The sequence below is a fragment of the Sorex araneus genome, chromosome X, assembly GCF_027595985.1.
Source record: "Sorex araneus isolate mSorAra2 chromosome X, mSorAra2.pri, whole genome shotgun sequence".
Taxonomy (NCBI): Eukaryota; Metazoa; Chordata; class Mammalia; order Eulipotyphla; family Soricidae; genus Sorex; species Sorex araneus.
Genome location: NC_073313.1, coordinates 274,835,168 through 274,859,508, shown reverse-complemented (window position 1 = coordinate 274,859,508; position 24,341 = coordinate 274,835,168). Strand labels below are relative to the sequence as shown.

General features: G+C 38.2%; 1 protein-coding gene across 1 annotated transcript in view; it reads left to right on the top strand.

Annotated features, from left to right (window-relative positions):
• Window positions 1-23,944, top strand: part of PRCP (prolylcarboxypeptidase) — a 98,695-nt gene extending 74,751 nt beyond the window's left edge. Inside the window, exons 4-9 of the mRNA XM_004621169.3 lie at window positions 3,367-3,548; window positions 3,863-4,020; window positions 4,807-4,979; window positions 15,763-15,927; window positions 16,555-16,742; window positions 23,066-23,944. Coding sequence (XP_004621226.2) covers window positions 3,367-3,548; window positions 3,863-4,020; window positions 4,807-4,979; window positions 15,763-15,927; window positions 16,555-16,742; window positions 23,066-23,282 — 1,083 coding nt within the window. The 3' untranslated portion in view covers window positions 23,283-23,944. The remainder of the gene's footprint in view (window positions 1-3,366; window positions 3,549-3,862; window positions 4,021-4,806; window positions 4,980-15,762; window positions 15,928-16,554; window positions 16,743-23,065) is intronic.
• The last annotated feature ends 397 nt before the right edge of the window (window positions 23,945-24,341 follow it).

The window sequence follows — 24,341 nt, the reverse complement described above, 5'->3', positions numbered from 1 at the left end:
GCACTGGAAAAACTCTTAACACCTGGAAGGTGCACAAAATACTGCTAAATAACAAGGGGCCAAAGAGGAAATCTAGGAAGAAATAAAAAGATACCTTGAAACTAGAAGAATGAAGAAATAAATCTATGGGACACACCAAAAGCTGTCCAAGGAGAGAATTCATAGCATACATTGGCAAAGATGAAAAGGTTTGAATCAACAACATAAGTACATCTTAAATTTCTGAAGGAGTAACAAAACTAGCAGAAAGAAGGGAATAATTAAAACTAGAGTAGAATTTAATGATACAGAAAGAATACAAAGAGTCAAGCCAGGAATTGATTCTTCAAAAAAAAAAAAAAGATAGACAAACCTTTGACTAGACTTATGAAGAAAATAAGAGTAAGTGTTTAAATAAATAAATTGAATCAAAGACAGAAGGGGAGAAATTACAATACATTCCTCAGAAATTCAAGATATCATGAGAGGTTTCTATGGACACCTTTATGCTGTTAAACGGGAGAACCTAGAAGAAATGGGCAGATTTTTAGGATTATGAAATATCTCAAAACTGAGGAAGCAATAGAAAACTTGAACAGACCAATTACAAGCATGGGAGTTAAAAGAGTAATGAATAATCTCTCCAAGAACAAAAGCCCTGGTCCAAATGTGTTCACTGGGGAATTTTCTAGCAAACCTTCAAAGAAGATTTACTACCTTTATGGTTTAAATTCTTGCAAAATGTTGAAGAAACAAGAATCCTTCCTAAAATATTTTGTGATGTCAGCATTACACCAATATTCGAAGCAGATGCAGATACCACTAGAAAAGAAAATTTCAAACCAGCTTCTCAATAAACATTGATGCAGAAATCCCCAATCAAACCTTAGTCAACCAAATCCAACAGCATATAAAAAAAATCACCATAGTGAAGTGGGATTTTTCCCAGACATGCAAGAAATGATTTAATATATGCAAAACAATTGTTGTAACACAGCACATCAATGAAAGAAAATTATTATTATATCAATTGATTTAGAGAAAGTTTTCAATAAGATCCAACATCCATTTATGATTAAAATGATTAAAACTAAATAGAGGCATTTGGAACCTCTCAAAAGATAGTTATGGCCACTTCAACAATCCACAACCAGATAATCTTAAAGCATTCCCTCTGAGATCAGGCATAAGGCAAGAATGTCCACTAATATGGTATTAGAATGCCAAAACAATAGCAGTCAAGTAAGATAAATCAGGCAAGATAAAGAAATTGGAAAAGCAGAAGTCAAATTATTATTCTTTGCAGATGACATTATATTATACAGAGAAGACCCTAAAGAATCTGCTAAAAAGTTTCTAGAAACAATAAAAGGGGCTAGAAAAGTAGTATGGTGGGTAGGGTGCTTTCCTTGCATCCGACTATCTGGGTTCTATCGCTGGTATCCCATATGGTCTCTTGATCTTGCTAGGAGTGATCCTGAGTACTACCAGGTGTGACACAAAAACAAAAAAAAGAAAACAATATATCAGTACAGCAAAGTAGCAAGCTGAAACATAAACACACAAGCATCTATGTGGAAATAATGAACTAGAAGATAAAGATATCCTGTCCAAAAAAATCAAACTAATTTAACTTGTGAACAAATTAAACTTAATGAAAGATGTGACGGGTCTGTACCTTGAAAATTGTAAGTTGCTTAAGAAAAAAATAGAAGACTTTAGGAAATGGAAAAGTATTCCATGATCATGGATTGGGAAAATCAGTGTTGTCAAAATGACTGTGGGGCAGTAGAAATAAGGTCCCGGAGGATTGGTCCACAGTTGGAAGCGTGCTTCAAGTGCTGGGGGAGAAGGCAGTTGGGATAGAGAAGGGACCACTATGACAAAGATAGTTGGAAGACTCTGAAATAAGAACTGCATGCTGAAAGTAAGCAAAGGAATAAACATGATAATCTTTTAGTATTTGTATTGCAGACCATAATGTCCAAAAGCCATGGGCGTGGGGGTGGGAGGGGGAGAGGGGGAGAGAGGGAGAGAGAGGGAGAAAGGGAGAAGAGGGAGAGAGGGAGAGAGGGGAGAGAGAGAGAGAGACAGAGAGAAACAGAAAGAGAGAGAGAGAGAGAGAGAGAGAGAGAGAGAGAGAGAGAGAGAGAGAGAGAGAGAGAGCCTACTGACAGGAGGGACGGAGATTGACGGGAAGAAAACTGGGGACTTTGGTGGTGGGAAATGTATAGTAGTGGAGAGGAATCAGTGTTAGAACATTGTATGACTGAAAGGCATCGTGAAAGTCATTGTAACTATCTCATGGTGATATAATAAAAAAGGAATAAAAATTAAGAGCTATTTTAGCTTCTTCAACTCAGCAGGACTCAGAATTCTACTGGGAAATTGTCCCTCGGCAAGAACTTACTTTCTGAATTTTCAGATAGACTACATCATTTAAATCTATTGTCATTTTAAATGTATATAGATTTGAAATTGAGACTGTGGTGCAGTAGTTACCTGTTATACTAAGTATTGTGTTCTGTCACATTGGTTTTAAATTTATGTGCAGTTTATTTTTACAGTTTCCATGATCTCATACTTCCTCAGAGGAAGTATTTGGTAGATGGCACTCTATGGAAATTACATTTTTTTTTATTTTTTAATTTTTTTATAATTTATTTATTTTTAATTAGAGAATCACCGTGAGGGTACAGTTACAGATTTATACACTTTTGTGCTTATACTTCCCTCATACAAAGTTCGGGAACCCATCCCTTCACCAGTGCCCATTCTCCACCACCCGTAAACCCAGCGTCCCTCCCACCCTCCCCAATCCCATCTCCCCCCACCCCACCCTGCCACTGTGGCAGGGCATTCCCTTCTGTTCTCTCTCTCTAATTAGCTGTTGTGGTTTGCAATATAAGTGTTGAGTGGCCACTGTGCTCAGTCTCTAGCCCTCATTCAGCCCGCAACTCCCTTCCCCCACATGGCCTTCGACTACAATGTAGTTGGTGATCGCTTCTCTGAGTTGACCTTTCCCCGGAACGTGAGGCCAGCCTTGAAGCCATGGAGTCAACCTCCTGGTACTTATTTCTACAGTTCTTGGGTGTTAGTCTCCCACTCTGTTATTCTATATACCATAGATGAGTGCAATCTTTCTATGTCTGTCTCTCTCTTTCTGACTCATGGAAATTACATTTTGAATGCAGAATGCATAGTATTTAAATCAGCTTTTGATTTGATTAGACACTTTAGCTCAATTGCCTGGGAATTCTGTTTGGAGAAAAACTTAGATCTGATTCTGGCCTTTTTTTTTTTTCTCAATTCCTTGATCAATACAATATCTATATTGTCATTTTGTCCACATTTATACCCATATTCTTTGTTTTTGTGTTTTTATAGGATTCTAAACACTTGAATTTTCTGACATCAGAACAAGCTCTGGCTGATTTTGCAGAATTAATCAAACACTTGAGAAAAACAATATCAGGAGTTAAAAATCAACCTATCATTGCCCTAGGGGGCTCGTATGGTGGTATGCTTGCAGCCTGGTTCAGGATGAAATATCCCCATATGGTTGTTGGGTAAATACATTTATTTTATACATAAGTGCTTCTTATTTGTTTAGGCAATCTTAGAGATTTGGTTTAGGCTTGGGATAAAATGTTTATATCTTGTTGTTCTAAGATTTGTAGTTTCTGTATCATTAATAATTTATGCTGTTTTTAAAAAAATATTCTTTCACTATCATTGCCATTTCAATATTTCTCAGTATTCAAAAATTTATCTCACTGTTTCTCACGTTATAAAACTATTAGGTTCAATTTTATAATTTTAATTTCCTGAGTTACATTTCTCCCCCTGCCCCTTCTCTTTCCTTGTTTTTCTTACCATTTAGAGCTCTTGCAGCCTCTGCTCCCATTTGGCAGTTTGAGAATATGGTACCTTGTGGTGTATTTTTGAATATTGTAACTAGAGATTTTAAGAAAAGTGGCTCAAACTGTTCAGAAAGCATCCGTATGTCCTGGGATGCCATTAACCGACTTGTAAATAAAGGTAAGTTTCAGATAAAATAATGGAATAATGGATTTTTGCCTTTCACTTGTTAAATTCAATACTCTTAGTAAACTTATTTAGTATGACATTCATATTAAATATATATAGAAGTCAAAATACACAGCTTGATGAGTATTCTCAAGTGAATACATAATGTAATCAGTATCCCAGATAAGAAATCTCATTTTCCCTCCTACGGTACATATGCCTAGTCTGTACTATCCATTAATATGGATAGTATTAATCTATTAATATGGATAATCCTTACCTCATTACTGTTAACCCATTACCATTCTTTCTTCTAGAACTATAGATAATTTCATAAATTTTGCTTCCTCATGGATTTTTTAGTTTTAGTAAGTGGAATTGCATGTTAGTAAGTGGAATTGCATGTTTAGTAAGTGGAATTGAATTTTTTCTGTGTCTTTTGCTCAATGCAATTTTAGTTGCGCCTTGTTTTTCAGTTATATCTGTTTTTAAAGTTATAGTTTATGTATTCTCGTTGCTTTATCCATTTGTTTATTTTTTAAATTTCCTATTGCTTGACCAATTTATTTTAATAATGGTTTTTTCATAGGGGAAATAATTCAGATTACTAATTCTGGAAAGATCTTCAAGGAGAGTATACTTACCGGGGGTTATAAAACTGTCTTAGAAATATTTAATATTGGAAAAATATTCTTAAAAATTGAGCTTTCTCAAATACCAAGTAAAGAATTAATGATCTATAAAGTCTTCTATTGAGTACTTCTTTTTAGATTTCAGCAATGTGATTTTTATTCCCAGGTTTTGGCTTAGATTGGCTTTCTGAAACCCTTCATTTATGCAGCCCATTAACAGATTCTGACGATGTTGAACGCTTGAAAGATTGGATCTCTGAAACTTGGATTAATCTCGCTATGGTGAACTACCCTTATGAGTCAAATTTTTTACAGCCTTTGCCTGCGTGGCCTATTAAGGTAATAGGAAAATATCCTTTAGTCTCTTTTAGTAGTACACCTCTTGTTTTTCTGTGTTTAGTTTCTGACTTTCAGTACCAGAGGACGTTCTGATATACATGGTCATAAGAATTTGTCAAACTGGGTTTGGATTTTGATTTGTGTTATTTTCTGTTTACTTAACTTGAACATGATACTTAACTTTTCTAAACCTGTTTTCTCATTTGAAATTGGAGATAAATTCATGAGTTACAGTCATAAGACTGATAGTTACTATTAACATAGTAGCACTGTAGCACTGTCATCCCATTGTTCATTGATTTGCTCCAGCGGGCACCAGTAACATCTCCATTGTGAGACTTGTTACTGTTTTTGGCATATCAAAAATGCCACTGGTAGCTTGCCAGGCTCTGTTGTGCTGGTGGGATACTCTTGGTAGCTACCAAAACACTAAGTCTAGGGCTGGGGAGATGGTAAAGGGGTAAGGTGCTTGCTTTTGCAAATGACTGCTGCTAGTTAAGATTCTTGGCACTTCATATGGACCCTGAGTACAGAACCAGGAGTAAGCTCTGAGAACAGCTGGATGTGGCCAACTTTCCTCCATCCCTCCCAAAACAATCAAATCTATTATTCTATCAATGTTCAATTCGCAGCATACCATATGGTCCCCCAAGCACCACCAGCAGTAATTCCTGAGTGCATGAGCCAGGAGTAACCCTTGTGCATCACTGGGTGTGACTCAAAAAGAAAAAAAGTCCATATTAATGTCTTATCCATCAATATTAGTAATTTAACATTTATTAAAGCACTTCAAATGAATTACTCTATCTCATTCAATCCTCAAGAGATACTGTGTAGGAAAGATATAACTCCACTCTTATGGAGAAGAAGACAATTTAAGCTTAATGAAGAGGTGGTGGAAGTGAGATTTAAATTAGGAACTTAATAAATTCTAGAGTTAAATAAATTCTGCCATTGTTCAGACTCTGATCATTTATATCACAGAGTCCCAGAAAAACAGAAAGAATAATTTTATGAAGAAGCAATAGTTAAAAACTTTATAGATAAGACTTTCTTTCTCCTCAACATTGAGGAATGCAAGCAGGCACCCAGATCCAGAGAGCCCAAAGGAACCCAGCAAAATAGACTCAAATAGAAAAAAACTCCAAGACATTGTACTTAGAATGACAAATGCCAGAGACAATATTGAAAACATCAAGATTTTTAAAAAAGGAACTTCTATACAAAGGAAAGTCTCAAAGAGCCACAGCAGATCTTTTAAATGGAATCTGCAAGTCAGATGGGAATGGAAGGATATAGTACAAAGACTCAGTGAAATAAACACCTCACCAAAAATATTCTATTCAGCCAAATTATCACTCAGATTTATAACTGTAGAGAGCTTCATGGACAGGAAACAATTTAGGAAATTCATTGTTATGAAACCAGTTTTATAGGAAGCATTAAAAAACTTTCAGTTGCTGGAGCAATAGTACAGCGGGTAGACCGTTTGCCTTCCACACTGTCGACCCTGGTTCAATTCTCAGTATCCCATATGGTCCCCCGAGCACTGCCAGGAGAAATTCCTGAGTGCAGAGCCAGCAGTAACCCCTGAGCACCGCCAGGTGTGACCCCAAAACCAAAAAACAACAAAAAGAACCCCAAACAAAAACAAAAAACTTCTTTAAAAGACAGACTTTTTAGCACTTGGCCATGAGTATTGCATTCATTCCTGATGATTATGGTTGACTTTTACAGAGTAAGATAGATCTGTTTATTTTATAATTTTACAATAATTTTTCAGTTACATTGAATGTTCTGTGTCTATTCAGATTTTTCTGCATTTGTATAGTTTTATTATGATCTTATTAATGATCTTGTTAATGCAGATACTTAAGCATTTTCTGTAATATACTATTTCCTAACATAAAGCCTATGTTCCTTTTCTAGGATAAAATACACTTTTATATCTTTATAGGCCTATTCAGATTTTCCTTTAAAATTTTCTTAGTTTTCCTCTCCTCACTTATTAAATTGTGTATTTGTAGGCCTGACTAATTCATGTTAATTTAAAAATATATTAGCTTAGAATTATTTACACTTAATTTAAAAAATTTCTATACCTACCAAAAAAAAAAAAAGACCCGGAAAATTTGTTTTCAATTTATCATTGATTTGTGGTTTTGTGGAATTTGAGTTTAACTTTAATCTAAGTGTCACCACTTCCACAATAAACTTTTAAAAAATGATCTCATATGTGGGATGTAAAGAAGCATATTAAGAGAACAACAAATGCCAGACTCATCAGAACTGGAGATTTTCCCTGTAGAACTGAGTGTACTTGGGAGAGGGGTGGGAGGGGCGGCCACTTGGGAGACTGATGGAGGGAAACAGCACTTTGGAGGTGACTGTGGGGTTGGAGTGATATTTGCATTAAAAGTATAATTAACAATATTGTAAATTTAATAAAAATGGTAAAACCCAAAAATTTATGTTGCCTACATCTTTCTCTAGTTATCTGATTTTAGACTTTCCCGCTACATGTATTTCTCCCAAGCCTTTAGCTTCAACTCACTTTCATTCACTGTTCATTCTGTTTCTCCTTTCTTGACCCTCTCTGTGTTCTCCCAACCCACTAATCCTTGGAACACTACCCAGTTGGGGACCGCTCTTTCACTTGGATAGTTCCATTTAACCAGAACTCCTCCTTCCTCTGATATACTTCCTCCTTTCTAAAGGGTTGACAAACAGCCATCCCTATTTGAGTCTTTAACTCGGGTTTAGGATGGTGATATAATATGTAACAAGTGGGTTATGAAACAAAGCTGATGATTTCCAATTCTGCCTCTACATTATACAATCGCTCTTCTGAGGAAGCCACAGCCGGGGATTGAATGCCATTTTTTGTGTCAACTCAAGTATCCTTCTTCTTAATTTATCTCTGGACTTAGCATAGGCAGACTCCGTTTGTTTTTATTAACAGAGGCTGCAACATTCATGCAGAAATAGAAATAATCATGGAATTGGCTGCTAGGACACAAGGAAAAGAGAAAGGGGAAATAGAAACCCCCTCTGTCATTTGACTGCTGTGTCAGCATAAAACTGCTCCATTTCTTTTCAACTTCAAGCACAGTTTATTTTATTTTGGGATTGCGTTAGCTGACAACTTACCAAATCTTTTGGCTTACTCTTTTAAGCATGCAGATAGATACAGTGAAATAATAAGACATAAGATGGAAAATCTCGTACGATTGTCTGGGTATTTGATAATGTATGCAACCTCTCTGGGTGGTTTAAGCGGTTTAGGTACATTCTATGAAAAGAGAGCTTTTACTGACAAAACTAATGTGATTATCTGAGTGAGTGTGAGAGGGGTATTGAAGCTGTAGAGAAAGAAAACCTGTTAGAAAAGCTGAATGTATCTGCTTAATTCTTTCTCTAATGTGGATGGACCATGCTAGCTGAGAAGAGGTTGATCTTTTTGTTCTGTTTCAAATCTGCCTTCCTTCCTTCCTCTTAAATTTTTTCCGTGCTCCCTTTTTCTTCCTCTTACTTAAATGTTTATCTTTATAGGTGTGAAACATTTAAAGCTCTTGAATAAATTGTAATCTTTCTCTGGCATACTGAGGCTGAGAATATTAAAATACATAGTGTAGAGCTGATTAATTTGGTAGCAGTAATAGAATATTATGTTATTTTCATGATTTCCATGCATTTTAAAAGCAGATTAAGGTGAATAAATAATGTTCTTTTCTAAGTTTTTTCCAGAAACTTCAACTTTGTTCTAGGAATAGAAAGTGAACTTGGTCTGTTTATTACATGTTTTGGTTGGTTCTTAAGCCTTAGTCACTTGAATCTATTTATTCACTTTTATAATTTTCTACCAATTGCCTGCCTCATTGAGTGAGTAATATCAGCATATTATCAAGCTGAAATTGATTGGGGGCTAGAGAGTGAGTAAGGCCTTACATGCTGCTGGCTAGGATTCAATCCCTGGCAACCCATATGGTTCCCAGAGCCCTACCAGGAATGAACCCAGAGCACAGAGCCAGAAATAAGCAGTGACTTGGAGCTGATGTTTTGCTTGTATAACTTCAGTAATTTTTTGGTGTGTGTGTTGGAGGGTGGAGAGGAGAACTTTATTCCTTTTATGCTACCTAAGCTATTACGTATAGAAGGATATGTATAAAGACAGAAATCAAATATCCTGGTTTTAATGCTAGAGGATGATGTTTGTACTCAGAGAAACTCTGAGTTAGAAAGAAACTTAGAACAGGCAATGTGGCTTATTGGTAAAGTACATGTCTTACATGTATGAGACTGGGGCTCTATCCCTGGTTACCCCCCCCCCCTTGAAAGAAAAAATAAAGAAGGGTAACTTTGGAACCATTTAATATAATATTTTCTTTTGTAGTAAACATAAGTATTTTGTAAGAGCTTTAAAAATTACACAAATTTGGTTGTCCAGACCTTCTGTTGGTACTTTCTAAAATGGTAGTTGGATAGCTTGTAGCACAGACCTTAAAAATATTTATTTAGGAGCTGGAGCGATAGCACAGCGGGTAGGGCGTTTGCCTTGCACGCAACCGACCCGGGTTCGATTCCCAGCATCCCATATGGTTCCCTGAGCACCGCCAGGGATAATTCCTGAGTGCAGAGCCAGGAGTAACCCCTGTGCAGAGCCAGGTGTGACCCAAAAAGCAAAAAAAAAAGAATTATTTATTTTTTTTGTGGCTGGAGGGCCAGTTGGGATAATAAGGTGTAGGTCTTCTGTGTAGCTGACCTGGTTCGAGTCCCATCACCACAGGGCTCTCGAGCATTGCTGAGAGCAGCCCTGGAGGCCTTCAAACACTACCAGGTACAGTTCTGGAAGCCCTTGAGAACTGCTGGGTGGCCCTGAGCATTGCAGGGTTCAGGCAGCATTAAGAACTCCAAGAGGGCATCCCAGGCCTACACGCACCACTTGCTATCCAGTTTCCTCAAATGTTCATTTTTCTTTTTTAACTACTCCTTGTGAGAATTTACCTCAAAGAAACAGTTCAGGTTACTTATTGAGGTTTAGCCTTGATATTTGTTGTAGCCTTATTGGTAATAATGAAAAATTTGGAATAGTATAATTGATTAGTTGTGGGCTCCAACTATTCTTCAGTTCCCTGTTCTCATTGCTATTTTCTGGAATTTTGCATAATCGTTTATTTCTGTCTTAGAGTATGTTCTTCATCATGGGATACCATACACCGGGGGTGCTCTGGCCTCATAAAAAAAAGTGGACTCATGTTTGCCCCTAACCTGGATATGAGCTCAGTGTTAGCAGAGGCCAGCGTGTGGACCATGATGCTCTCTGTGTAACTTTGGCTGCTGAGATCCAAGCATTATCAACAGGTTACTGACCCTGCTGTGCCTTTTCAGCAGGTTTGATTGCTGGGGGAAAATTCCAAATAATAATAATCAGTTCTCTTTTGAAATATTGAATGTATCCAAAGTATAGACAGAATAAAGTGAAGATCATTGGCCACTCAGGTGGGGGGGTGGGAGGGGGGTATATTGGGGTTCTTGGTGGGGGAACAGGTGCACTGGTGAAGGGATGGGGGTTTGATCATTATATGACTGAGACTTAAACCTGAAAGCTTTGTAACTTTTGTCACGGTGATTCAATAAAATAAAATTTTTTTTAAAATGCAGAAAAAAAAAAGAAAGTAGCTGTTCTGGTAGAGATGGCTGTTCTTGGAGCCTCTTTTTCTGTATCTGACAGTGGTTCAGTGTTCTAGCTCCGAAAGGGGATCTGATACAGCTTATGAGTCACAGTCACATGCTGCTCTTCTTTTCCAGTGTTTTAAGCTGTTCGTTGCGCACATCATCACCTTGCTTTCGCCCTACCCAGCTTTTTTTTTTTTAACTCTGCTTCATTCACTGTGCTGTGCTTTTCTCTGCTTTCAGTATGTTAACTTCATAAAATGGTGAAATGGTAGCACATTTGCATAGATCCAAGTCTACATTCAGGAAAAATTAACTCATTATTCACTGTTGGTAATAAAACATTTAATAAATCCTATGACAGATTCCTGATTTTTTTTCTTCTTTTTGGATCACACTTGACTATGCTCAGGAGTTACTCCTGGCAGTGCTCAGGGGACCATATGGGATGCTGGGAATTGAACCCAGGTCAGCCACGTGCAAGGCAAATGCCCTACCCATTGTGCTATCGCTCCAGCCCCAATTTCTTTATTTTTTGAGTATTTCTGAATGGCATATTTTTTAGGAGGATCTTCAGATAAAAGTGCCATACAAATAAATGTTAAGTATTCACCACGAGTAATTGAGAGTTGCTGGAATAGTAAAACACTGTTTTGCCTCATTCAACTTTAATTTCCTTATTGCTCTAGGCGTGGTGGATTTGTGAAGTTTTTGGTTTGATTCAGTTTTACTTCTTTATGAATACCCTAAGTCTTAATATATATATATAGATAGATAGATAGATAGATAGATATAGGTAGATAGATATTACTTTTTTTTTAACTGAATCACTGTGAGATAGACCCTTACAAAGATGTTCATAATTAGATTTCAATCATACATTGTCCCAACACCCATCCCTCCACCAGTTTACATTTACCAGCACCAGTATTCCCAGGTTCCCTCCTGTCACCCTCTATGGCAGGTGCTTTTCTTCTCTCTAAATCTTAATATGTCTTATTCTTAGGACCTCACAATTACTTTTTAAAGGTATTTCTAGCTATTTGGATAACCTTAATTTCAGACTTTTCCTAATTGCAGTGTTTCCAAAACCCTACTAGGAATAATATACATACTCTGTCCCTTTGGGAAAGTCATATTACAGAGGGGCTCTGACTTAAAGGATCTAATTAAGTCTGCTATCATGAAAACTTCATATTTGTTAAAAGAATTCCTAAAATTTGATAGCCTCCACTCACCAAATTTTCATTTAACGTTCGACAGTAATATTGTGTTGCCAAATAACTTTGGTGAAAGACATTGTGACTTTTCCCAGTAAATAATTTCCTCTGTATTTTTTTATATTTCTCCCATTTTTTCTTTTTTTTTTTTTAATTTATTTTATTGAAACACCATGTGGAAAGTTACAAAGTTCTCAGGCTTATATCTCAGTTATACAGTGCTCAAACACCCGTCCCTTCACCAGTGCCCATATTCCACCACCAATAAAAACAAAAACAAAACAAAAACAAAAACAAAAAAACAGTATACATCCCACCCCTCACCCCCCAAGCCCCCCCCTGCGTGACTGATAATTTCACTTCCTTTTCTCTTTACCTTGATTACATTCCCGATTTCAACACCAAACTCACTATTGTTGTTGGAGTTTCAACACAGACTCACTAATTTTGTTGGAATTTATTCCCCAAGAATAAAGCTCTATTGACAAGGAAATATTTGATAATAAGTTTTCTACTGATGAGAATGAAGAGATAAAAAGTCGCGCGGCTGCAGTAGTGGCCGCGTGGTTTACAATTTCTGTATTATAGTAATTAAGTCCAGGGAGATTTAAGTTGGAAAATGAATCATTTCCCTTCCTGGAACAGCATGTAGCAAAAGCTTAGTTCACAGTCTGCATACATGGTTGCAAACACTCGCTGGAACCCCAAGTCCTAAAGCTGTCTCTGGTTCCTGCTCGTTCCACATCCACGCGGCTGTGCAAAGGCATGGCCACCCGGGTCGAATCTCGGCCGGAGCCCGAGCTCCGGCCCAGGCCTGAGACTGCCCAGGTGTCCCGCGGCTGTTTCAAGTTCAAAGCACATTTTTTTTTTTTCCACGCCACAAAGTTCACACCTCCCATTTTTTCTTTAAAGGATGCTGTTACTGGTACCTAGTCTTTTGGAGAACTCTGATGAGAGCCTGGGCTTGCTCATAACTGATCACCTTCTCATGTCCTCCTTTCCCTCCTGGAAGTACATCTTAGCCCATGCCCACTTCCTGCTGCCCTGGCTCTCTTTTGAAGCAGGGTAGCTGCATTCTTTTTACTCCTTCTTTGACCACCTTTTTTTTTTTTCTTTAAGTTACAAAACTCATGTTTGAGTTTTAGTCACACAATGATTGAACACTCATCCCTCCACCAGTATATATTTTCCACCACCAATGTCTCCAGTATCCCTCAACAACCCCCAACCCCTGCTGCCCCACCCTTCCCCCTGCCTGTATGGTAGATAGTTTCCTTCTTACTCTCTCTACTTATAGGTATTATGGTTTGCAATACAGATAGTTAGAGGCCATCAAGTTTGGTCCTTTATCTGCTTTTAGCACACATCTCCCATCCCTAGCGATCCCTCCAACCATCATTGACTTAGTGATCCCTTCTCTATCCCAGCTTCCTTCTCCCCCAGCTCATAAGGCAGGCTTCCAGAGTGGAGCAATCTTCCTGGCCCTTGACTGCCTCACTTTTTTTGTTGTTAAAATTTGCCTGTTATATCTCTTTCATATGCAGTGAGAAAGGGGCAGACACAGATCTTTGAATTCATGTCAATGGTTGGAGGGATCACTCAGGATGGGTGATCTGTGCTGAAAGTAGGCTATGGACCAAACATGGTGGCTGTTTAGTGTCTGTATTGCAAACCATAACACCCAAAAGGAGAGAGAGAGTAAGAGGGAATGTGTCTACCACAGAGGCAGGGAGTGGGAAGGGGTGGATGTGGCGGGAGGGACACTGGGAACATTGGTGGTGGAGAATGAGTACTGGTGGAGGGATGGGTACTCGAAAATTAATTGAAATGTAATCACGAAAATTTATAAACCTGTAACTTTATCTCACTGTGATTCATTAAAATTAAAAAGATGTTTATAAGAGATGTAAATTTTTTTAGATATATTTTATTTATTTATTTATTGCTTTTTGGGTCACACCCGGTGATGCACAGGGGTTACTTCTGGCTCTGCACTCAGAAATTACTCCTGGTGGTGCTCGGGGGACCATATGGGATATTGGGAGTCAAACCCGGGTAGGCCACATGCAAGGCAAAGGCCCTACCCGCTGTGCTATCACTCCAGCCCCAAGATATATAAATTTAATAATTTGCCTTGCCATTGGAGTTGTTTGCAGTTTTATAAGAGGTACTCCCATAAGCGGTAGAGCAAATTGGACAGTAGGTATAGTCTGTAACCAGAGTCAAGGTTCTGGCTGGCCTTGAATAAAATGATTTGACCTACAAAATAACTTTCCTCCCCTCCTTTCTCTTCCCCTCCTTTCCTTCTCTTTTCTCTCTCCTCTCCCCCCACACTCTCCCTCTTCTCACCTCCCATTCCCTCCCCCCTTTGGAGGTTGCACACTTGCTAATTGTGCACTGAACATTATGAACCCATGGGGCTTGCGCTTTCAGTGGCAACACCCCTGGGATTTCGCTCAATGATGTGGGCCAGTGCTGGGATTAGACTAGCAGCCTCACCCCTGCGAGGCGTCTGTCACTGGGCCACATCCCTGGGCTCCCTGTTGTATTTGTTTTTTTGGTTTGGGGGCCAAAGCCAGTGTGCTCAGTGTTTACTCCTTGCTCTGTGCTCGGAGATGTCTGCTGGCAACACTTAGTCCCTTGATCAAATCTGGGTTAGTTACATGCAACGCAAACATCTTGCCTGCTATATAATCTCTCAACAGCTATATAATCTCTCAAATTTGTTAAATAACAGCTCTACCATGTTATTTAACAAATTTATTTCAAGAGAAGTTATTTGTATTCTCTTAAATATTTAAGCTTAAGCACATTAATTGGAGTTTAATGGTTATTTATGGTTCCTTACTCTTTTTTTTTTTAATTTATTTTGGATTTGGGAGCCATACCTGGCAGTGCTCAGGGCTTACTCCTGGCTCTTTTCTCAAGGATCGCTCCTGACAGTGCTTGTAGGATTATATATGGTGCTGAGAATTGAACCAGGATTGGAGGCATGCAAGACAATTGCCTTACCTGCTGTACTATGTTTCTGGCCCTATTTTTGTTTTTTGAAGTAAAATTTTTACATACTAAAATGCAGAAATTGTATTCTTTATTATGTGATTTTCTGAAGATCGGAACTATTTCCTACCCTACTTCCCCTGTCTGGTGAGCCCCTCCCTTTACTCTCAGTCCTGTACCCCTCAAATATTGCTTGTGGTTTTTAGTATTCGAAGTGCAGATACTGATTATATGTCTGGTGATAGGAATATTTGGAAGCTGTAGAATTGCTTGGTAATACTTCTTATACCAGAGACATTAGAGTTTGATGCAATTTTAGATAAATTTTATAAATTTTTCATTCTTATAAATATGTAAAATGTTTCTGTAAGCAATAGATACCATTAATTACCAGATACCATGCTAAGCTCTTGGATCAAATGAATGCAATACTATTGGGCCTCTGCTAGAATTAGGCACAGGGATAGAGAGGAGACACAAAAAAGCAATAGACTGTTTCTCCTCAGTTAAGGACCAAGGCAAGGCTGATTTCAGACAGGAAATGATACTTAAGCCCAGTATTGTATGAATTGCTGTTTGCCACTAATTGGTGTAGTGGGAGAGGGGGAAAGAGCATTTCAGAGTGAGCAAAGGCCAAAGAGAGGAAATGAGTTTGGGATAGTGGGAATGTTTAGCAAGGTTGGAGGAAAAGCTATCAAAGATGATTGAGTGGTAAGCAGGGGGTCGTATATCATTTTTAAAGGATATTATTGTCATGTTATAGAAGTTTTCAGATGATGCAGTTATGTATGTATAATTTTTGTAATGAACAAGTGAAAATCATACTTGCTATTTAACCAACCATAATGTTTTCTTTATAACTTTTGCCATTTATCTCTCCAAAATGACAGGTGGCATGCCAAAACTTGAAAAATTCCAATATGAATGATACGCAGCTGCTGAAGAATATTTATAAAGCTCTGAATGTGTATTATAATTATTCTGGCCAGGCAAGCTGTATGAATATATCAGTGACAGCAGCTAGCAGTCTGGGGACGCAGGGCTGGAGCTATCAAGTAAGTGTGTATTATATTCTCCAGTGGGTCTTACTTTCACTTCTATGATTGTGCTTAACAGAGTTTACAAGATTTTGTCATCCACTTTGATCCAGGCTCTTGACTGGACATTGTGAGACAGGGCCAACTTTTCTCTTGCATTAAATTTGATCGTGTTTAATCATCATCACATATACTTTCAATACTTGTGTCAGGCACCCTCTAGATTCCAAAGATAAAAAGATGAACCAGACATAGCACTGTCAGATATAGCTTGGTGAAAAGGACAGGTAGGTAACTCAGTTATTAAAGTAGAATTTGATAGATCACATAAAGGAAACATTTTATGAGCACAGAAAATGGATGCATAGCCTGAGTCAGAGTCCCTCTTTCTTTCTATAACAAGAATGCAAAAATAGTACTTCCTCTGAAGAATTGTTTTGAGCGTTAAATATAATAAATGTGAAAGAAAGCAGTTCCTAATTGAGAAAGTCCTGTGATTCCTCAATCAGACTTTTCAGGAATAATGAGAGGTGGGAAGGGGCTCTGAAGCTGCCTGTGTCGACAGCCTAGCTTTGCACATTGCAGGTAGTTTAACTTCTTTGTGCCCCTTTTTTTCAATGGTTTCTTTTCTGGTTGGTTTTTCAGGCTTGCACAGAAATGGTCATGCCTTTTTGTTCTAATGGTATTGATGATATGTTTGAGCCTCACCCGTGGAACCTGAAGGAGTTTTCTGATGACTGTTTTAAACAGTGGCGCGTAAGACCAAGGCCCTCTTGGATCCCTACTCTTTATGGAGGCAAAAATATCAGTTCACACACAAACATCATTTTCAGGTGAGTTTTACTGGCCCAAGTAAAAACTGTGGTTAATGAAAACATTTGTTGATTAAGCTATACTAGCTTAGAAAATAGTATAGCATCGAGCAGTGGCATTCATTCTGTTTTTTTATTCCTCAAAAGACAGAGGATGCTGAGAGGAGACATGATCTAACACAGTTACGAATGTACCTAAAGACTAAGAATACAGTAGTAACAGAATTAAAATGTTTAAAAAAAAAAAAACCTTCAAAAAATAAAGCAGCACTTTTGTTCCCTACTTGCTTAGACTGTTAATATTAGTAGCAATATGAAATTTTTTCATCATTAAACACTAATTAAAAAATTGAAGTAACTGATTTATAAGAGTGTAAATATTTTTAATTTAAGGGGAACCATGGTAGCACTCTTCTGCCTCTAATGTACCAATATCTATCCCTGTATCACTCTCTATTGGAACCTTCTCATTCTCTTCCTTCCCTGCTAAAGGTGTGTGTGTGTGTGGTGGTGGTGGTGGGGGGGGGGTGCTAGAGATCAAACCTAGAACTACACACATGCAAGGCAAATGTTCTAATCCTGAACTTTATCTCCAGCCCCTTGCTAAAAGTTTTGCAGTTATTTTTCTACTATGTTCAGTTTCTAAAGTAAAGGTCATAACATAGCAATGCTTGGAGGTTCTTTTGGTGACAGAGCTGGAGCTCAGGTTCTCATACATACTAAGCATATGTTCTAACTGAGCTAGCTCTTTAGCCAATAAACACTTTTAAAGTGCCTACTGTCATCAATACTATGTAAGGTATTCAAAATAAATTATTTAATTAAATCCTCACAACAGTCCTATGAAGCAATTCTTATTTTTTCACTGAGGAGAAAAAGCGAGGTCACTGCGTTCAGTTGCTTGACAACGCTTACCCAATTTTATTTTAGTTACTGGGTGATGAAGCCAGATTTCAATATTGGCTTGACTGCAAAACCTTATACTTCTAATTTGCTCCTTATTGGACATATTTGTCACATAATTATAGTTTATATTAGCTTATTTCAGAGTAAATTGAAACAACTCTATGTATATCTTGTTACTACTTCAAATTTTGCATTATGTTGTCAATTATGGAGAGCAACCGGCTAAAATCTATTTATGGAAGCATCAGAGAAATATACAGTCATTTCCCATTCTCTCCTTCTGAGTTTGTACTTGGGTGAATTCAATTGAGTTTCCAAAAGTATAAGGTTGTATTTTTGTTTTCTGTTGCATCAGACAGTGTATGCTTCATTAATTGGAGATTTCAGTCCATTAATCTTTAGGAATGCTATGAAAGAATTTGTGGCCATTTTCCTATGAGAGTTTAGGTGGTTTTTGCTATTCAGTGTTTGTTTTTATAGACCACTTAGGACTCCTGGCAATGATTTGGATGCAGTGTCTTCATCTGTTTGTTCAAGAATGCTTTTATCTCTCCTTCAAGTTAGAATAGTAGCCCTGAAGAGTAGAGGACTCTTGAATAAAGGTTCTTTCCATCCAATAGTTTGAATATATCATTCCATTTTCTTCTTGCTTTGTAGAGTTCCATTTGAGGAATATGTTGTAATTATACTTTTGTTTGAGACATTGCTTCTTTTTTGCCTCATTAAAGAGTCTCCTTTTGGTGCTAGCTCTTTTAATTATAATTTGTCTTGGCGCTGTTCTGTGTGAGGATTTTTTTTAAATTTATTTATTTTTAATTAGTGAATCACCGTGAGGGTACAGTTACAGATTTATACACTTTTGTGCTTATGCTTCCCTCATACAAAGTTCGGGACCCCATCCCTTCACCAGTGCCCATTCTCCACCACCAGTAAACCCAGCATCCCTCCCACCCTCCCCAATCCCATCTCCCCCCACCCCACCCTGCCACTGTGGCAGGGCATCCCCTTCTGTTCTCTCTCTCTAATTAGCTGTTGAGGTTTGCAATAAAGGTGTTGAGTGGCCACTGTGCTCAGTCTCTAGCCCTGTGTGAGGATTTTTTGTTGTGGTTGTTTGTTTGCCACTCTTTGGGCCTTCTGGATTGGTGCGTAATTCTCCCTCCTCAGACTAAGGAAGTTCTCAGTTATCTCTTCCACCAGCCGGTTTCTGCCTTCTGTCTTGCGTGAGGCAAGAAGAAGCTTGGACTGGGAGATAGGGGTCTGGTCAGGTGGCAGGAGTGAACAGAAGTCAGGAGATAGAGTTACCTGTGGCCTGGTGGAGCCAGGAATAAGTAGACGTGTGGACTGGAAGTTAGGGGTCCTCATTAAAATCTGTGGGGGCAAGTAGGAGCCAGGAGTAGGTTTACACTCAGCTGGGCAGGAGGATGAGCTAATTTTTTAAAGAAAGAAATGAGATAAGTAAAAAGCCACCCGCACACCCCACCACACACACTTGTGGCAAGCTTCCAGCTATGGACCAGTCCTCCTGGCCCTCATTTCTACTGTCTCTGAGTGTTCATCTCATACTATTTTTTGTTATATCATGCAAAAGAGTGCAGTCATTCTCTTTCTGACTCATTTCACTCAGTATGATGCATACTCCCCATGTCCATCCATTTATAAGCAAATTTCATGACTTCATTTTATCTGCTTGCTGTGTAATATTCCATTGTGTAGACTTACCGTAGTTTCTTTATCCAGTCATTTATTCTCAGGAACTTGGGTGGTTTCCAGATCCATCTATCCTTCCTTCCTTCCTCCCTCCCTCCCTCACTCCCTCCCTCCTCCCTCCCTCCCTCCCTCCCTCCCTCCCTCCCTCCCTTCCTTCCTTCCTTCCTTCCTTCCTTCCTTCCTTCCTTCCTTCCTTCCTTCCTTCCTTCCTTCCTTCCTTCCTTCCTTCCTTCCTTCCTTTTTTGGATATGTGCCAGTCTCTGTGGTGTGAGGTGGTATATCATTGTTGTTTTGATTTGGATCTTCTTGATTAGTGATGTATTTTTTCATGTGTCTTTGGCCACTTTTATTTCTTCCTTGAGGAAGTTTCTATTTATTTCTTCACCCGATTTTTTGATTGGGTTGGATCTTTCTTTCTTTCTTTCTTTCTTTCTTTCTTTCTTTCTTTCTTTCTTTCTTTCTTTCTTTCTTTCTTTCTTTCTTTCTTTCTTTCTTCCTTCCTTCCTTCCTTCCTTCCTTCCTTCCTTCCTTCCTTCCTTCTTTCTTTCTTTCTTTCTTTCTTTCTTTCTTTCTTTCTTTCTTTCTTTCTTTCTTTCTTTCTTTCTTTCTTTCTTCCTTCCTTCCTTCCTTCTCTTCTTTCTTTCTTTCTTCCTTCTCTTCTTTCTTTCTTTCTTTCTTTCTTTCTTTCTTTCTTTCTTTCTTTCTTTCTTTCTTTCTTTCTTTCTTTCTTTCTTTCTTTCTTTCTGGGTCACACCTGGCGATGCACTCAGGAATTACTCTTGGCGGTGCTTGAGGGACCATATGGGATTCTGGGAATCGAACCCGGGTCGGCTGTGTGCAAGGCAAACGCCCTACCTGCTGTGCTATCGCTCCAGCCTGGATTTTTTTTTTTCTTGTGAAGTTACATATTCAGTGCCTATATATCTTGGATATTATCCCTTATCATATGAGTGTTGGGTAAATAAATAACTTTTCCCATTCCATGGACTTTCTTTGTATATTGCTCACCATTTCCTTTGAGGTACAGGAGCTTCTTAGTTTAATGTAGTCTCAATTGTTTATCTTTGCTATCATTTGCTTGGTCAGTGGCGTTTCATCCTTGAAGAGGTCTTTAGTGTAATTGTTATGGAGATTCTGCCTACGTTTTCCTCCATGTACTTTATGGATTCAGGTCTGTTATTGAGGTCTTTTATGCATTTTTATTTGACTTTTGTGTTTTGCTTGACATTAGAAAGAGGTCTGAGCTTATATTTTTGCATGCAGCTTCCCAGTTTTCCCAGCACCACTTAAGAAGAGGCTTTCCTTGCTCCACTTCATATTTCTTTTTTTTTTTTGCTTTTGGGTCACACCTAGCGATGCTCAGGGATTACTCCTGGCTTTGCACTCAGGAATTACTCCTGGCGGTGCTTCGGGGACCATATGGGATGCCGGGGATCGAACCCGGGTCGGCCGTGTGCAAGGCAAATGCCCTACCTGCTGTGCTATCGCTCCGGCCCCTCCACTTTATATTTCTTAGTCCTTTATAAAAGATCAAATGATCATATATTTGAAGGTCTGGATATTTAACTGCACTCCACTGATCTGAGTGTCTATATTTATTCCAGCACCATGCTATTTTAATTACAATTACATTGTAGTACAGTTTGATGTTGGGGAAGATGATAATTCCCATCTTCTTTCCCAAGGAATCCTTTATGTATTAGTGGGGGTTTATTGTTTCATATGAATTTCAGGAATCTTTGATCTATTTCTTTGAAAATTGTGAAGGAAACCCTTATAGGGACTGTGTTGAATCTGTAGAATGGTTTGGGGAGTATTACCATTCTGACAATGTTAGACCTCCAGATCCATAAGCAGGAGATGTCTCCATTTCCACATTTCCTCTTTCATTTCTTGAAGTAGCATCTTGTAGTTTTGTTTGTATAGGTCCTCACCTCTCTAGTTAAGCTGATTTCGAGGTATTTGATTTTAGGAGGCACAATTGTGAACGGGATTGTTTTTTAAATATCTTTCTTCTCTTTAATTATTTGTATATAGGAAAGGAAGAAGTCAAACTTTTACTATTTGCTGATGAAATGATACCAAGAAAATCCTACAAGCTCTACAAAAAAAATCTCCTAGAAACTATAGATTTTGTACAGTAGATTACAAAATCAGTGCCCAAAAGCCCATGGTTTTACTTTGTGCTAGAAATGAAAGACAGGCCATGGACTTTTGTGTATTGATTTGTACAGTTGTTCACACCAGAGGGCTACTGATAGTACCTTGTTCTGATGAGTTTCTTTGCCATGTAATGCTATTAGACTTTGACAAGGGACTTCTGAACTAGCACTCTGTTTAGTTCACTGAGATACTATATAAAGTCAGTGAAATATGGTTGTTCACCCCCTGGCTTCACTATGAAAAGTAATAATCTCAGTAATGGTTTAGAGAATTAGAGCTGATGTCAGATGTGTGACTCCCTAATCTAGGTGCTGGGGCCAGAGCCCTCAGGGTCTTGGGCTTAAAACTTCTGTCCAGAGCTCGACTGCGGTGAGAGGGAAAGGGTGGGCAGAGTCCAGGTGCCTGGAAGAGAATTAGAACTGATGTCAGTTGGTGAAACTCCCTGACTTAGGGGCTTGGGTTAGCGAGGAGGAAATCTTTAGGGTCCAAGGCTGTCTGGAGCCTGACTGTGGTGATGCTTTTCTTTTCTATTTTTTCTTTTCTTTAAATGTGGTTATTTTATGAGTTATTCATTTTAAATGGTGAATTTTGTGATAGATTTTTATCTCAAAAGCTGTTAGTAGATATTGTTAAGTATGTTGTCTGTGGTTGTATCGGTTTGCTTATTTACATTCTTTGGTTTGGGGGCCATATCCAGCAGTGCCCAGGGCCTATTCTTGGCATTGTGTTTGGAGGTCAATCCTGGCTGTGCTCTCAGGATCTGACCTGGAGTCCATTTTGAGCTATCTCTCTGACCCTCTAATTTTTTTTTTTCATTTAATGAAGGCATAGCCTGTTTACATCATTCTAAAATGTGTGAAGCAATCAAGACTAATTTATCAACACTTCCTTAATTTTATAGCTGATGTTAAATCAAAATGTTTTAGTAATACTGAAATTTTATGATTTCAGATCCAAGACAATTTTTTTCTTCTACGACCCTATTTGTTTTTTTTTATAGTACTATGCTGAGAAAAGTACTGCTTTAGAAATCAAAGGAAAGTTTTTAAAGGTTAATATATAATTAGGATTTAAAATTTTGGGAGTATTTGTTCCATTGGATCATGAAATGTCCTAGGAACAAAGGAAACCAGCTGTGACTAAGAGACTCATGTTCTTGACAGCAGCGCTTGTTAAATACTTCCATATGTGCACCTGATTATTCTTATAAGAACCTTATGAGGCAGGCCTTGCTATTGCAGTTCTACAAGTAGGGAAACCAAGTCATGTCATTTATGTAAAAGCATATAGATTTCGAGTCATGAATTTGGGACTGGAATCTAGATTTCTAAATTCCAAGCCCTGTTCAATCTGAGCTGATTTGCGGGGCACCACTGTCTTCTGTTTTCTTATAACTGATTGTAAAACTATTTTAAAATCTAGTAGAAAGCACTTTTCTATGTGACAAATTAAATCCTCTGATAAGATCCTTCAGATTGTAATTTTGGATGAAATATGTCTTCTATTTTACCTAGGTATACATAAGAAAAGCCAACAATCTTTTTTTTTTTTCTCTTCTTCACTTGCAGCAACGGCGAACTAGACCCCTGGGTAGGAGGTGGAGTAACCAGAGACATTACGGATACCTTGGTCGCAATCATCATACCAGAGGGGGCCCATCATCTAGATCTTCGAGCCAGCAATCCTTTTGATCCTGAGTCTGTGTTACTAGCTCGCTCCTTGGAAGTTAAATATATGAAACATTGGATTCAAGATTTCTATAACAGTCAAAGAGAGAAGTACTAAGCAACTTTTGATCATTTGCAGTTTCTTTTTTCACGTTCACTTTGCCCATATTCACTTTAGTTTCTCTTCATAATGGGCCCCCTCCCCCCACGCTTTTTATCATTATGTTTTGTGAGGTGAATCTTGAGATATATGAGAATCGTTCCAAAGCTCAGGTCCTTGCCATCTTTGTGCCACGCCTCAAGGAAGAGCTTTTTTGTGATAGCTTTCCTCTACCATCAGGCACTCTCCTAACTGGAATAGAGAAACTTTTTTGTTTCTTTACAAGTTGAGATTTCTTTCATCTTTTTTGTTTGTTTTTTTTGGCCACACCCGATAAAGATCAGGAGTTATTCCTGGCTCTGCCCTCAGGAATTAACTACCCCTGGTGGATCTTGGGAGACCATATGGGATGCCAGGGATCGAGCCCATGTCAGTCTCATGCAAAACAAGTGCCCTCTCTGCCCTGAAATTTCTTTCAGCTTTGAGATTGAAGTCAAGCTCATTTGTTGTTCCTTATCTCTGCCCTACCTAAGTGAAAAGAATAAGATAGATTAAAAAAATAATAATAATGTAATTGCAGGTGGTAGGAAGGATGTTGAGACCAATCCAGGAAAATTTCTTCTGTACTTGATTTAATGACTTTGATCTATTCTGTAAATAAAGAATAAGGCTGGACCTTCTACCTGTGTGTGGCTTTTGAAGCTCACTCTAGCTGATGGGAATGCTGTGTGCGCAAGCTAGTTGTTTTTGGAAGGACCTTTAATTTTCTCTCGTCTACTTGGCAGCTTTTCTTAGTTCTGGGATACTTGCCACTAGGGTACTGCCAGTAAGAAATCAGGCCCTTTTCTATTTCATTTCTTTGTTTTTAAGGTCAGTTTTGTGATAATTTGGTTAAATTCTGCCAGTTGAGGAAAATGACTCCTTTGCTTTTCATTCTGTATCTGAGCAAGCTTTTATATGCTGTAGTCACTGATGATACTTTGGTAAAAAGCCTTTAAAAACTGATGAATCAGCTATTCAGAAGGTAGAATGTAGTAGAGTATTTTCCTTTTTAAATTATATTTTCTGGTGGTTGCT